At 40.7% G+C, this 13,081-nt stretch overlaps 1 protein-coding gene and 1 pseudogene across 1 annotated transcript; one reads left to right on the top strand and one right to left on the bottom strand.

Moving 5' to 3' along the window:
* The first annotated feature begins 333 nt into the window (after window positions 1-333).
* LOC121758743 (DEAD-box ATP-dependent RNA helicase 39-like) lies at window positions 334-5,292 on the top strand. The gene is made up of 9 exons (XM_042154134.1): window positions 334-847; window positions 1,124-1,219; window positions 1,312-1,500; window positions 1,598-1,738; window positions 2,070-2,210; window positions 2,302-2,444; window positions 4,137-4,266; window positions 4,345-4,393; window positions 4,630-5,292. Exons 1-9 carry the CDS (start codon window positions 353-355, stop codon window positions 5,100-5,102), a joined length of 1,857 nt encoding a protein of 618 aa, XP_042010068.1. The 5' UTR covers window positions 334-352; the 3' UTR covers window positions 5,103-5,292.
* A 211-nt stretch (window positions 5,293-5,503) lies between these two features.
* LOC121757773 lies at window positions 5,504-10,160 on the bottom strand (annotated as a pseudogene).
* Window positions 10,161-13,081: the final 2,921 nt, after the last annotated feature.

Below are 13,081 nucleotides of genomic sequence, written 5' to 3'. Positions count from 1 at the left end.
AATTAGTAGGCATAAAAATCCACCCGACCGGGTGCCTCCTTTTGAGAGCTCTCTAGGCAGTCCATCCGGGCTTCATTCCTACACCAAAAAACATACTTTTACAAGCATCAAACTATATAAATCATGTAAAGTTAGATGAATAAAAATGTACAATTTGATTCGCATCATTAATCTAACAAATTAGGGTGTGACATAACGACATCCAATTGTTGCAATGTACGTTTCTCATCTCATCTCATCTCATCTCATCTCATCTCATCTCATCTCATCTCATCTCATCCCATCCCTAAAGGCTAAACCCAAGAGTAGTAAAACCCCACAAACTCAAAAGATTTGATCTTTGCAACCAGAAATGGCCATAACAGCAAAAGCTCTCTCCACCTCTCTACCAAGATGCCTCTATTTCCACCGCCACTTTCGCTTCTCCCTCCCATTACACCTTCACCGCCCTCTTCTCCACAAATTCCGCCCCCTTTGCACCGCCTACGTTGAAGAGGCCGAATCACTGCAGCCATTGAAGCATTCCATTCTCCTTGAAAGACTCAGGCAGCGCCACCTCAAGGACTCCCCCCAACCTCCTAAACCCGCGCCTCAGAAACTGAGGCATGCTGTTGCTGAAATTGAGGGTTCGAGGAGGAAGAAGGGCGCTGCGCCAGAGACGGCATCGACTTTTCAGGAGCTCGGTTTGAGCGAGGAAGTGATGGGGGCGTTGGGGGAAATGGGGATTACGGACCCTACAGAGATTCAGCGTATTGGGATTCCGGCTGTCCTCCATGAGAAGAGCGTGGTTTTGGGGTCTCATACTGGTTCTGGCAAGACTCTGGCTTACCTTCTCCCTCTTATTCAGGTTTAATCATCCTTTGATTTTTGTTGACCATTGTTTCAATTTGTATGTTTCTTCACAAGATTATCGTGTTTGGTGTGTTTTGTTGCAGATTGATTTAGTCTGTCTTGCTCCTTTGCTCATTTATGCCTAGTTTGTGGGGTGCCTTTGATATCTGGATATAATGATGTGTGTACAATGCTAATTTATGCCTTTATGATACACTTGAAGATGACTAATTTACTTTAGAAGTCTTGAAGTTTTGTACTGAAACACCTTAGCTTCGTGTTAAAACTCCAGTTGCTGAGAAGGGATGAGGATTTGCACGGTATGCTGATGAAGCCCAGACGCCCACGGGCTGTTGTTCTGTGCCCAACAAGGGAGCTGTGTGAGCAGGTTAGTTGTCCTGTTTCGTGTTCTGTTTATCCCTTTAGTGGCTTGAAGATATGACACATTGTTCAATCAATGAAGTTCAAATGCACGTATAGGTGTTCCGTGTTTCCAAGTCCATTAGCCACCATGCACGATTCAGATCAACCATGGTAAGTGGTGGTGGGCGTTTAAAGCCTCAAGAAGATTCCTTGAACAGCCCCATTGACATGGTTGTGGGGACCCCTGGCCGGGTTCTGCAACATATAGAGGAAGGCAATTTGGTTTATGGGGGCATCAGATATGTGGTAATTAGCCTGATATCTCACTTTAATTTTCTTATAAAACTTTTATTGCCAATTCTTTTATATCCACAACTTGTTGAAGGTTTCAATCTCTTGATAGGTGTTGGATGAAGCTGACACCATGTTTGATCGTGGATTTGGCCCTGACATCCGGAAATTTCTTGCTCCACTGAGGAGTCGTGCATCTAAGCTGGATGGTCTAGGTTTTCAAACAGTATTAGTAACTGCCACAATGACAACGGTATGCTTAGCAGGCTTGTGACAAAATAAATGCAAACCTAATCCAGACATGAACTTTAATCCTCCAAATTTTCAAAGTCCTTTTATTTTTAGTTTTCCTTCTCAATGTGATTGAACTGGTATCTTTAGTAACCTTGGTATATTTTGTAATGATTTTGCAAACTGTCGCTTGTAAACAAATTCTATTTTTTGTTAAGAAAATAAATTTACAACCCTTTGTGTTCCTGATATCACCAAGATGCTTTCAGGCCCTTCAGCTGATGTTTCTTGTACTTCCCCATGATTCTTCTTCACTGTTCCTGGATAATTAACAAAACGTTTAATTTATGAAGGCAGTACAAAAGCTGGTTGATGAGGAATTTCAGGGAATTGCTCATCTACGTACTTCTTCACTCCATAAAAAGATTGCTTCTGCTCGTCATGATTTCATCAAACTCTCAGGTTCTGAGAATAAACTGGAAGCCTTATTACAGGTGTAGTACTTTCTTCACGCTTTAAGATGATATGCACCACTATTCTCAATTATTTCAATTTAGTTAATGTGGTCATGGGATCACATCGCAGGTTCTTGAGCCAAGTTTAGCAAAAGGAAACAGAGTGATGGTTTTCTGCAATACATTGAGCTCCAGTCGAGCTGTGGATCACTTTTTATCTGAAAATCAAATCTCTACGGTCAATTACCATGGAGAAATTCCTGCTGAACAAAGGTAAAATGAGATGTTATTATCATTATTGGTCTGTGCCTGTCCCTGTCTACTGGCTGCTCATGATCACACTGACAAATGGACTGATGTGGAAGTGTAAATTTACAGCTGCTCATGTCTACTCAATGTTGTCAAATAGCGGCTATAGCGGGGATATTGCGCTATAGCATATCAGTTTTTAATGAAAACGCTATCGCCACACCGATACGTAGCATTTTTCTGTGGCGGCCGCCATACCCGTGGCGGTCGTGGCGCCATAGCGCTACCATATCCCGCAATAGCGGTATTTTAGCCCAATTTTGACTTTTTGGTGCTAATTTTGACTTTTATTGGGCTTTTTATTTTTTAATTTAATTTTGCATAGGCCCAATCAGCCCACCCCAATAATTCTAACCCCAATAATTCTAAACCCTAATTCCACAACCCCAATCTGCCGCTTTTCATCTCTACTCCTTCAGTCCTTCCACAATCTGCCACCCACCGTCGCGCCGCCCCGCCGCCGCCTGTTGTAGCCTAGCCAACACCCGCCAGCACCCTCCAGCCCCACTCAGTGACTCAGCCACCGCCTAGCCATACAGCCCCTCCTATTCACAATCTGCACCCTACAGCCCCTCCTATTCACAATCACCCCTACTCAGTGACTCAGCCACCGCCCAGCCACTTGATGCCGCCACCCCCGCGCCGCCGCCGCCGCCGCCGCCGCCGCCACCTATAGCAGCCGAGCACCTTCCAGCAACAGTCCAGCGACCAGCAGTGGCTCGAGCATAAGAGGATGCAAGATTTGGTTTATGTGAAATATAACCAAAAATTGCATGATAGGAACAAGCTTAGTGCAACCGATGAATTTGATCCTATTATTCTCGATGATATTGATGAGTGCAATGAGTGGCTAGTTGGGGAGTTGGATGATGATGATGATGATATTGATGGTGGTAATCATTTGGTTCATGATGACGATGATACACTTGATTGGAACATGGTGTATAAGGCTTCGGGTGTTGGAGAGCCTAGGACATATACTAGGTCAAAGAAGAGGAAAGAATCTTCTACATCTAATTCAAGTTGTTTTAGAGTTTCTAAGAAAAAAGAACCTATCATACCTAGAAAAGGGAAAGGGAAAAGGAAAAGGCTTGCGCTTGTAGATGAAGAATCGGAAGAGGAAGAATTTGAAGATAGTGTAAGTGGAGATCAAGAGGATGAAGCAATGGAGGATAAAGATGAAATGGATGCCGATGATAGTGATGATGATGAGCTAGAAGACTATGTTGAGCTTGATGATTGATGTCTATTGAGCTTATCATGGTTTTATGTTTTGTTGAACACTTGAACTTAAGACTTTAATTGCTAGACATTATATAATTGTTTTCTATTTTATGCTTTATTACATGTTTTTAGAGTTTTTAATGTTATATTTTTATTATTTTCTAATTTTTTGAATTATATATGAATATATAAATATTATTTTATATATTTAATTAATGACCGCTATATCCCGCCATACCGATACGCTATATCCCTGTGGCATTTTTCGGGCGAACCGCCATGAACCGCTATACTGCTTTGACAACATTGTGTCTACTTGAACTTCTTTTTTTTTGTTATCTGTTTCAGAGAGCTTCTGCTTTGGAAATTGTCTTGTTAGATTTTAACTTCTTTTCACAATTTCACCTGTCGTGTTCTATGCAACTAACGCAGGGTTGAGAATCTGGAAAAGTTTAAGAGCAATGATGGAGATTGCCCCACTTTAGTCTGTACAGATCTGGCTGCTAGGGGTTTGGACTTGGATGTCGACCATGTTATTATGTTTGACTTTCCCTCGAATTCTGTAAGCAAAGAGTCTCTTACTGTCCATGTTAGTGCAGTGTTTCCATAATCTAATTCTTCTTGTTTTTTTACCTTTTAGATCGATTATCTTCATCGTACTGGACGAACTGCTCGTATGGGGGCAAAAGGTGAGTACTTTATAAAGCTTTACAATGTTCAAACTTAAAAACTTTGCTGTTATGTGCTGGAGCCCTTGTTTCAATACGGTGATACTCCTTATCACTTCAGAAACTTAGCCTTATGAAAACTGGTCTTACATACTCGTCGGCTAAATATATCCATTGCTCTTGATTTGCTTTATCTTTCTTGCATTCCTTTGCATGCAACTTTGGTCAGACCCTTACCGGCGTCCTTGTGTTGACAGGGAAGGTGACAAGTTTGATCGCTAGAAAGAATTTGATTTTGGCCACCCGCATTGAGGAAGCAATAATGAAAAACGAGAGCTTGGAATCCCTATCCGTTGATAGAATCAAAAGGGATCTTGCCAGATCGCACATAAATCAGCAGAAGGGACAAAATGAGAAAAGGGAAATGACCTCCAGTTTGAAAAGGAAGGCACAAGCCACCTCAACAAAACCATCTGATGCTCGTGGAAAAGCAGCAGTCGCCAAGAAAAGCTCTTTTTCTAAATCTACAAAAGCTCCCATGATTTCCAAGCCTAAGAAGAAGGTGGTTAAGGTTCTCAAAACATCAAATTCTTCAGGATCTAGCAACTCGAAAGGTACGTCTTCTGGTGGGAGGAAACATTCAGAAGGAAGAAACGAAGGAGGGGCTGGATCTACATCAAAACTAAACGTTGTTGGATTTAGAGGCCGGAGCAGTGTGAAGGCTGCTTGATATCTAATCTAGCTCTATCAAAGGCAGAGTATGGTGCTTTTATCTTGATGTATTACAAGTTTCCTTTCAATTTGTTTTTACCTACGAAATTAGCGAGCTAGGTTAGGTTTATTTTCACTCAAACAATGTATTGTCCACTTTTCTGTGGAAAGGCGATATGTATAAATACACAGTCAAGCCCTTAGGATAATGGAACATTGGCCTTGAGATAGATTTTTTTGAATTAAATGAAAAGATCTTGATTTTGAAGAACAAGGTGTCAGCTTCCAGCCTCTTGGCTCTTCTCAGTCCTCTGTACAAGAGCATCAGAAAAAGAAGTATGAATCTCTGTCATTTCCATGTAAGAGCTCTCTGGTTTGTGGCAGGGGTGACAACAGTCCCTGTGGAGTCGTCTCCAATCATTATATTCTTCTTCCAGAGTGCCTTGACCGCTTGGCTCGACATCTCCTAACTGGTAATCCGTAATCTCTTTGTGGTTGAGTTGGATGATGGGATCTTAGTTTCCATAGACGTAGCAATTTTTAAGTGAAAAAAGCTTCTTACCGTCATATATTGATACCTTCAACACCTTATTTATATATACATGTAAGAGTTCTTAATAAAAGAACAAGACATACACATACATTAATACTAGTAGTATAGTAGTAGTAATGTTGGTACTCTGCACATACACAGGCCACTGCAGAAGCCATCTCCAGACTCCATACACAGCAACAAAAATCAGAGCAAGAGACAGACATCACCCAATCAAGGGTGACTTGTAGCCTCTTTAACCATGGCTTCAACGCTCCCAATATGAAGTGTCCTGCATATATAAACCAACAAGAATTTACAGAGCGGCAATTCCAACAATGCCGCATAATGCTGCAATATCAAATCACAAACCATCTTCACTTGAGTAACCAACCACTGACCTCTTCTAGCATTGGCAGGTTAAATTCAGTATTAACTCCCACATCCGTCACAATTATCCTCTTCTTTAACTTCGGCATCAGTGAAAGTGAGTGCTCGTTGCAACTTCTTCTGAGAAAATACTTCGACTTCCACCATGTACGTGGCTGTCACTGGGCGGTGGTCAGATACTTTGATCTCGGATCTTCTGTAGTTGACCAACCTCATTCCCTTCCCAAAGGAGAGGATGCGATCGCACCTGCACAGTACACGCAAGAGACTGCTATAGCTTCTATATAATTACCGCATGAGATGCTACATACAAGAGAGAGACTTGTTAAAAACAAGAATAAAAGTTTAAAGAGAGAAGAAAAGAGAAAAATGTATACCATGCAGGTGTTCTTCTACCAGCTTTTGGGTCCTCACCGATGTAAGTGTTGGAATTTAACTCGTATTTGTACGTTGGAGCGAAGCTCAGAGAACCTTCCGACCTCCCATCAAATGCTCGGCCTTTCTTGAGCTCCCTCACCAGCTGCAGAAGAATAAAGAATCAGCTTCTTAGGTGTATCAACGAAACTGAGTAAAGTTTGTGTTTACATGTTCAAATCAGTACTATTAGATGTTGCCTCTTCGGTATTTCTATAAATTTCTGAACTTGCATCACGTTCACCGTCGCTATATTGTGTACACAATGCCTCGAGATTCTGCTAAAAACTATATTTAAATTAATTTAGATGAACAAAGACAAACCAAATGTTACGGACCTGGTCCTGCTCAAGTAACTTGGACCAGTCCTTGGATATCAGCTCTGTTGTTTGATCATAAGGCAAGTTGATTCGATAGTTAAGGTCACCGAGCCAGATAATTCTCCTGCAACAAAACGACGGTTGCCTTCATCACTTCATGTTGGCATTTGAAGAAACACACTCAACACACACACAACTAAAAACACTGTAGTTTAACTATGGATTTTCAACAGTAGAAACTAGTGAAAACGAGAATAAGATATAATGATCGGAGCGTATGCTTACTCATGGTCATATATCCTATAAGGAAGCTCCATAGCAGAGCAAAAGTTGTAACGGTTTCGTTTCTCCTGCTGTTAGATGAGTACAAACGAAACATAAGACTGTCTGATGTACCGACATACTAACTGATACCGCTCCCTGACAGATAGAAGGAGAGAGTCAAACTAAAGATAAAAAAGCAATCCGAGCATAACCTAAGTGAGAAGAAGTTAATATAAAAAAATCCATATGACTAAACTGTAATGAAAAAATGAAGTAAAATACGGAGTACTTTATATCACATCTGCAGACAATTCCTTTAGCTTTTTTCTACTGTAAAATTATGGTAATGCTTGGAAGTTTGGAAGAGAGAGAACCTTGTTGCCAATATAGCCCATGGCACCAACACCAACACCAACACCAACACCAACAGCAGACACGTTCACATTTTGTATATATCTTCGCAAGCTCCTCCGCACCCATACTGTAATAAAAAGTCCAACCATTAGCTTGCTCACTATTCTAACATAGGCCGGCCTTCTTTTCCGGTTTATCAGGGAGTCAAGGTCGATTGATGCTAGTGCTTTCAAGTCGGACTTCAGTGTACTTTCATTTGTTGAACTAGATTTGAAAGAGCTGTTTGTCTGGAGAGATTTCAGAGTCTTGAAGGATTTAGCAGAACCGAAGGAATTAGGCTTCTCCAAAATATGCTGACCTAAAAGATCAAGTGGTGGTTCCGGCCACAGCTTAAGCCTATCTTTTCTGTACCACTAAGTGTTTTGGATAATATCTAAGTGTACTGAATTTTAGACTCTTCGAAGTTTTCCTCATCATCATCGATCTTTAAGCACTGCGATCAGTCTAATCTTCTGGAGGAAGACGACTGCAGCGACTCCTTTTCCAGTGGCCTGTCGTAGTGAGCAGAGTCCGCGGGGAAAGATGAATCATCAAAAACAAAATCAGTTCCCCCATCATAAAAACCAGATGAAACCAATGTTGCATATCAGTTTTATATGTAAAGCTACATACATTCGCTCATTTCACATAAATATTTTGGAGCACACGTAAAATAATACTCCATTAAATATAATAGTATATTTTAAATTTTTGTTCAATTAATTTAAAATTCTAGTTTGAGTAGAAGAAGAACTACTAGAGAGTTTATCAAACCATTGAATTAGAGTAGTAGACTAGCTCCCGGGTGGGGTCACATTTCAAATTGCAAAATAATAGTAGTACTTGTTTTATAATACAACTAAATAGAAATCGTGTTACATAAAAATGACTATATTATAGCCACAAATCAAAACAAGCAAACCACCTAATATCAAAAAAAAAACAAGGGCGTCAAGATATTTTCAGATCTCTACCAAAGCATTTAGACAACCTATTGAAATTTTAAATTCATAGGATAACATTTTGAATAAATAATTGAGATAAAGAAATAATCATTATACTTTTGCTATAGAAAAATAAATTGCACTAGAGGGGATTCTATTATTAGCAATATAATTGTATGACTAATTTATCCTTAGGGTCCATTCGTATATGAAATTGGAATTCAATTTGAAAAAACTGAAATTGAATGAATTGAATTATAATCTAATTCTAAATAATTTGTTTGGTAAAAATGATGTAATTGAGTCTAAAACTGAATTTAAAGAAATTATATAATGTGTGTAGTGTGTGTATTATACCTATTTGAAATTCTAATTATCTACTTTTGATATGGAATTCAAATTGTGGAATTGAAATTAAAATTCAATTCCAAATCCAAATTTTTTGTGGTGCCGAATATTGAGTTTAGTATTGAACGCACCAATTACAATTCTACATGCTCAATTCCATGATATCAAATACTCTCTCCATCCCCAATTAATTGACACAAATTTCTTTTTTTGTCCATCCCCCATTAATTGGAAGTCTTACTTTTTACTATTTTTTGTAATGAATCTCATGTTCCACTAACTCATTTCACTCATATTTTATTATAAAATTGATATATAAAATAGAACTCATATTACATTAACTTTTTCCACCCACTTTCTACTATATTTTTTAAAATCCGTATTAATTCAATCGGTGCCAATTAATAGGGGACGGATGGAGTAGTTCTTTATAATTTAAAATATAATTTTAACATGATCACTACCAAAAAGAAAACAAAATGGAAAGGGAAAATGATAGTCTAGCTAGTCAGGCTCTTATGGCGAATAGACTAAAAGGCGTGAAGATTATGCTAATTGAATGGAATTGTTTTAAACTTAGGATTGGTGGCTATAATAGGTTGAAATAGAAGAAAGTAGGTCACTAGATTCTATTTAATTCAATTAATTAATCTGAACATTGTCAAATGTAATGAGAAAGTTGGGCGCCTTTGGAATGTGTGTTAATTTAATGGAAATAATGTTTTGTTAGGATAGACATTACCTCAATTAATTCTTTTTGTTAGGATAGACATTACCTCAATTAATGCTACATTCCGTGGATGTAATTTAGGTCAGGAGATTTTCTTTTGGAACATAGTGTATGGTTTTATTATTTTGTTTTTTGTTTTTTGTTTTTATATAGGTATAAGTTAATCAAATCAACAAAGAACATGGAGTGAGATCCCCTACGTGCCATTAAACACAGTTTCTTGGATCGAAGATAATTCTTAGCATCCAATATAGTGTAACCAATCTCATCTCTCCTTAGCTTGTCTAGTCATCTAATTAAAAGTTGATTTCTGCAAAATTCCAACATCATATGCCAAATCAATCTCATATGCTTGAACGCCTATAATGTTACATTGAGAAGATAACATGTGCACTGTCTCAAGAAGATGGAGAGGATGGTTATGCTCTTCCATAAACTCATTTACTTTATATACACCCTTCACATAAGTGACCTCCAATCGTACTTTACAATTTGTTCGAGTCTCATGTCGGGAATTGAGCACCAAGCAATATCTTTTGTCTTCTTTACGCACACCTTTCTTACTACAAACATATTTATAGGATGTTGTTTGCCCGGTTTTTTTATTTTTGTTAAAATAATGCTTCCTTACTCCGAATCCAACTTTCCGTCCATATTGAACCCAATACATCCAAGCGTTGTCTAAGCTGTTAAATTCCATACCAATTCTAGGCTTGTATTTAGAATCCGAACTCAAATCCATTGGAGTATATCAAATGCAAAATTGAAAAACAGACAAACACAATATGATTTTAAAACTAACAGCAAACTTGTTTAAAACACATTATACATACATTAAAGAAACATAAGCAAATCCAAATTCACATACTTAAATTGATGAATTGATAGATCTTCAAGTAAGGATTCAGATTCATACACATGAACCATTTTTCACAAAATTTCAGCGAATAATTATCTAGAAATTAGTTCTTTTGTCCTCAACTTGCTCAAGTAATAAAGTTATAAATCAAATTGCACAAGCAAAAGCAGAAAGCAACATAAAATTCATTGTATTTAGAAACTATATTAACACAAAATTTTTGGCCGTTGATACCTTGGGAGTTCTCGAAATATCAAGGAGTTCTTGAAGAGTGCAAACTTGGAGGTTAAAATTGAGCTTTATTGAATTCTAGTAACACCATATGTTGATCAAGGAGAAAAAGAGATAGAAGTGGAACATGGAAGAAAGAAATACAGAAAAAGAATATGGAACGTTTTGGAGGGAGTGAGAATGTAGGGAAAGGAAAATGGAGTTTAGAAATGAATGCACATTTTTAGGAACCACTTTTCTATTCATCTTAATTTGTTTTTAATTAAGCTAAAATAGGGGAAGGAAAAATGAGTGAAACGACGTAGTTTCAGTGGAGAGCAGCTGGTGCTGTGTTTAATGGCGATGTCACATACAGTACAAGGTTGGACACTTAAGCCACTATTGTTTGTTCAAATTGTCGAAAATTACTTTCATCCCTCACCTGCCTGAAGATAGAATTGTCAAAGGTTAAGGACGAGGAAGGATAATTCAAACCTAAAATTCGGTCTCACCTGTTTCAACGGAATTGATTTGATTAATTTTTTTTAAATTTATATGAAAATTTAAAACCACGAATTCTTAATTGTTACTGAAAGAAAAAGGTTGAATAATTTTGTGGGAAGGCCGTGTTTGGCAAAAGGCTAAAGTTAAGGTGGGATAGCAGTCTTCTCATACCAAAAATATATGTCTCCAGACTCCTTAGAGCATCTCCAGTGGGCGGACATCCCACTAGGACATCCACTAGGACATCCCAAAAACATCTCCTGCCACGTCACTAGGACTTCCCATCCCACTGCCACGTCACTAGGACATCCCCTCCTATGTCCGCCCTTCCCACTAGGACATCCCGCAATAAAAAAAATCACAATAATTTAATTACGTAAAAACAAAAATATAATTTTGACACGGAATACGGGAAAGCAAAATACGGGCAAAAATACATATTCATAAAACATAAAAAAAACATAGTTAGAAAAAAAAGCAAAATACATAGTCATTCAAAAAAAGAAAAATACATAATCCAATGGGCCCGGCTCACTCCGCGCTGTCCTCGTCGCCCGTGCCGCCCCCGTCACCCGTGCCGTCACCCGTGCCGTCACCGTCGCCCGTGCCGCCCCCGTCGTCCCCTCCGCTAAGCTCGGCGCCATCATCTCCAATGGGGGGCATCCCCAAATCGCGCCGACATCCATCGATGACATCCTTCAGCATCCTCTTGTACAGCGGATCGGTCGTGCTATGCCACCTATGCATGGTCCGGACCAAGCTTGTCGTTAACTGCGCGCGGGCGAGGCGGTCGATATCTTCTTGGGGAGCAGGGGCCTCCGATTCAACCTCGAACGACCCGCTACCGCTGCTGGTTCCCCTAGCCCTCCGTTGCGCAGCCTTTTGCCCAACCGGGCGACGACGACGGCGAGAGTCTGATTGCGGTAGCGGGGACACTTCATCGGCTTCCGGGAGCTCGTGCGAACCAGCACTGCTGCTGTATTCACCGGAAGCGTTGATCTTCGTCCGCTTCGCCCAGCCCGATTCGACTCCCCCACAAAACTTTGGGGAATCCTTCACCACGAGAAAGGCCTCCCACTGGTCGAATTGTTTGAATTTCAAGGCTCTGTCAGGGTACTGAGAAAAGGCACGGTTCCGGACATCCTCCTCGGACATACCGCTGCTTGCCTGGCGGAGGTTGTTTTGGTAGAGGCCAGCAAATCGACTAAGCTTAGGCCTCAACCGCTCCCACTGTTTCCGGCACTGTTCGGGAAGGCGACGCTTCGCACTAGCCGGTTTGTGTGTGTGGTAGGCTTCAGCGATCCGATGCCATAGTCTGTCAATATGCTGGTTGGCACCGACATAGGGATCCTCGACAATTGCAATCCAAGCCTTCGCAAGCGCGACGTTTTCCCACTGGCTCCAGATCGTCCTCTTTCCCGTCTCCTCATCCCCCTCCTCTGCCACCGTTCGTGAGGAAGACCCTGGGGCTTTCCCCTTGCCCTTGCCACGTCCCTTCCCCCTGCCCCCGCTCATATCATCGGGCGTCTGCCTGACTGGAGATATCCCCAACTCCTCAAAAGAGAAAGTGTCTATGCCGGTGAACTGAGTATCCGGAACATAAGTGGAAGGGGTATCAGTAGACTGCATATCCACAACCGGCCGATAGACATCGTCCGCTAGTGGTTCAGGGCCCCTGCCACCACCTCCCACATGCATCATCCCCGGCATCATCCCCGGCATCATCCCCGCCATCATCCCCGGCATCATCCCCGCCATCATCCCACCCATCTGTCCCATCATATTTGGGGTCATGCCCCCCATCCCCATCCCCGACATCATCATATTTGGGGTCATGCCCCCCATCCCGGCTGCCCTGGGCATCATACCACCCATACCGCCCATCTGTCCCATCCAATTGTACATATAAGGGGACATCATCCCACCCATCTGTCCCATTCCCGGTACTGTTGTCGCATTTCCGCTGGCGTTTCCCTCCAGGTCGATGGGAAACGCCGGAGTCTGCGACTCGCTCGTGGCCGGGGAGTTCCTATCGTTCTCCATTAAAAGTAGAAATGAAATTTGTAGTAAAAGAAGAGAGAAACTTGTTA

This window comes from Salvia splendens, chromosome 12, assembly GCF_004379255.2.
Source record: "Salvia splendens isolate huo1 chromosome 12, SspV2, whole genome shotgun sequence".
Lineage (NCBI taxonomy): Eukaryota > Viridiplantae > Streptophyta > Magnoliopsida > Lamiales > Lamiaceae > Salvia > Salvia splendens.
This window is presented reverse-complemented; position numbering and strand designations above follow the sequence as displayed.

Bases quoted from the DNA above. Each gene is read 5' to 3' on its own strand.
- LOC121758743 (XM_042154134.1), top strand. From the start codon at position 353: ATGGCCATAACAGCAAAAGCTCTCTCCACCTCTCTACCAAGATGCCTC. The intron at 1,739-2,069 runs GTATGCTTAGCA...TAATTTATGAAG, and splicing joins TAACTGCCACAATGACAACG to GCAGTACAAAAGCTGGTTGA. The intron at 2,445-4,136 runs GTAAAATGAGAT...CAACTAACGCAG, and splicing joins GAAATTCCTGCTGAACAAAG to GGTTGAGAATCTGGAAAAGT.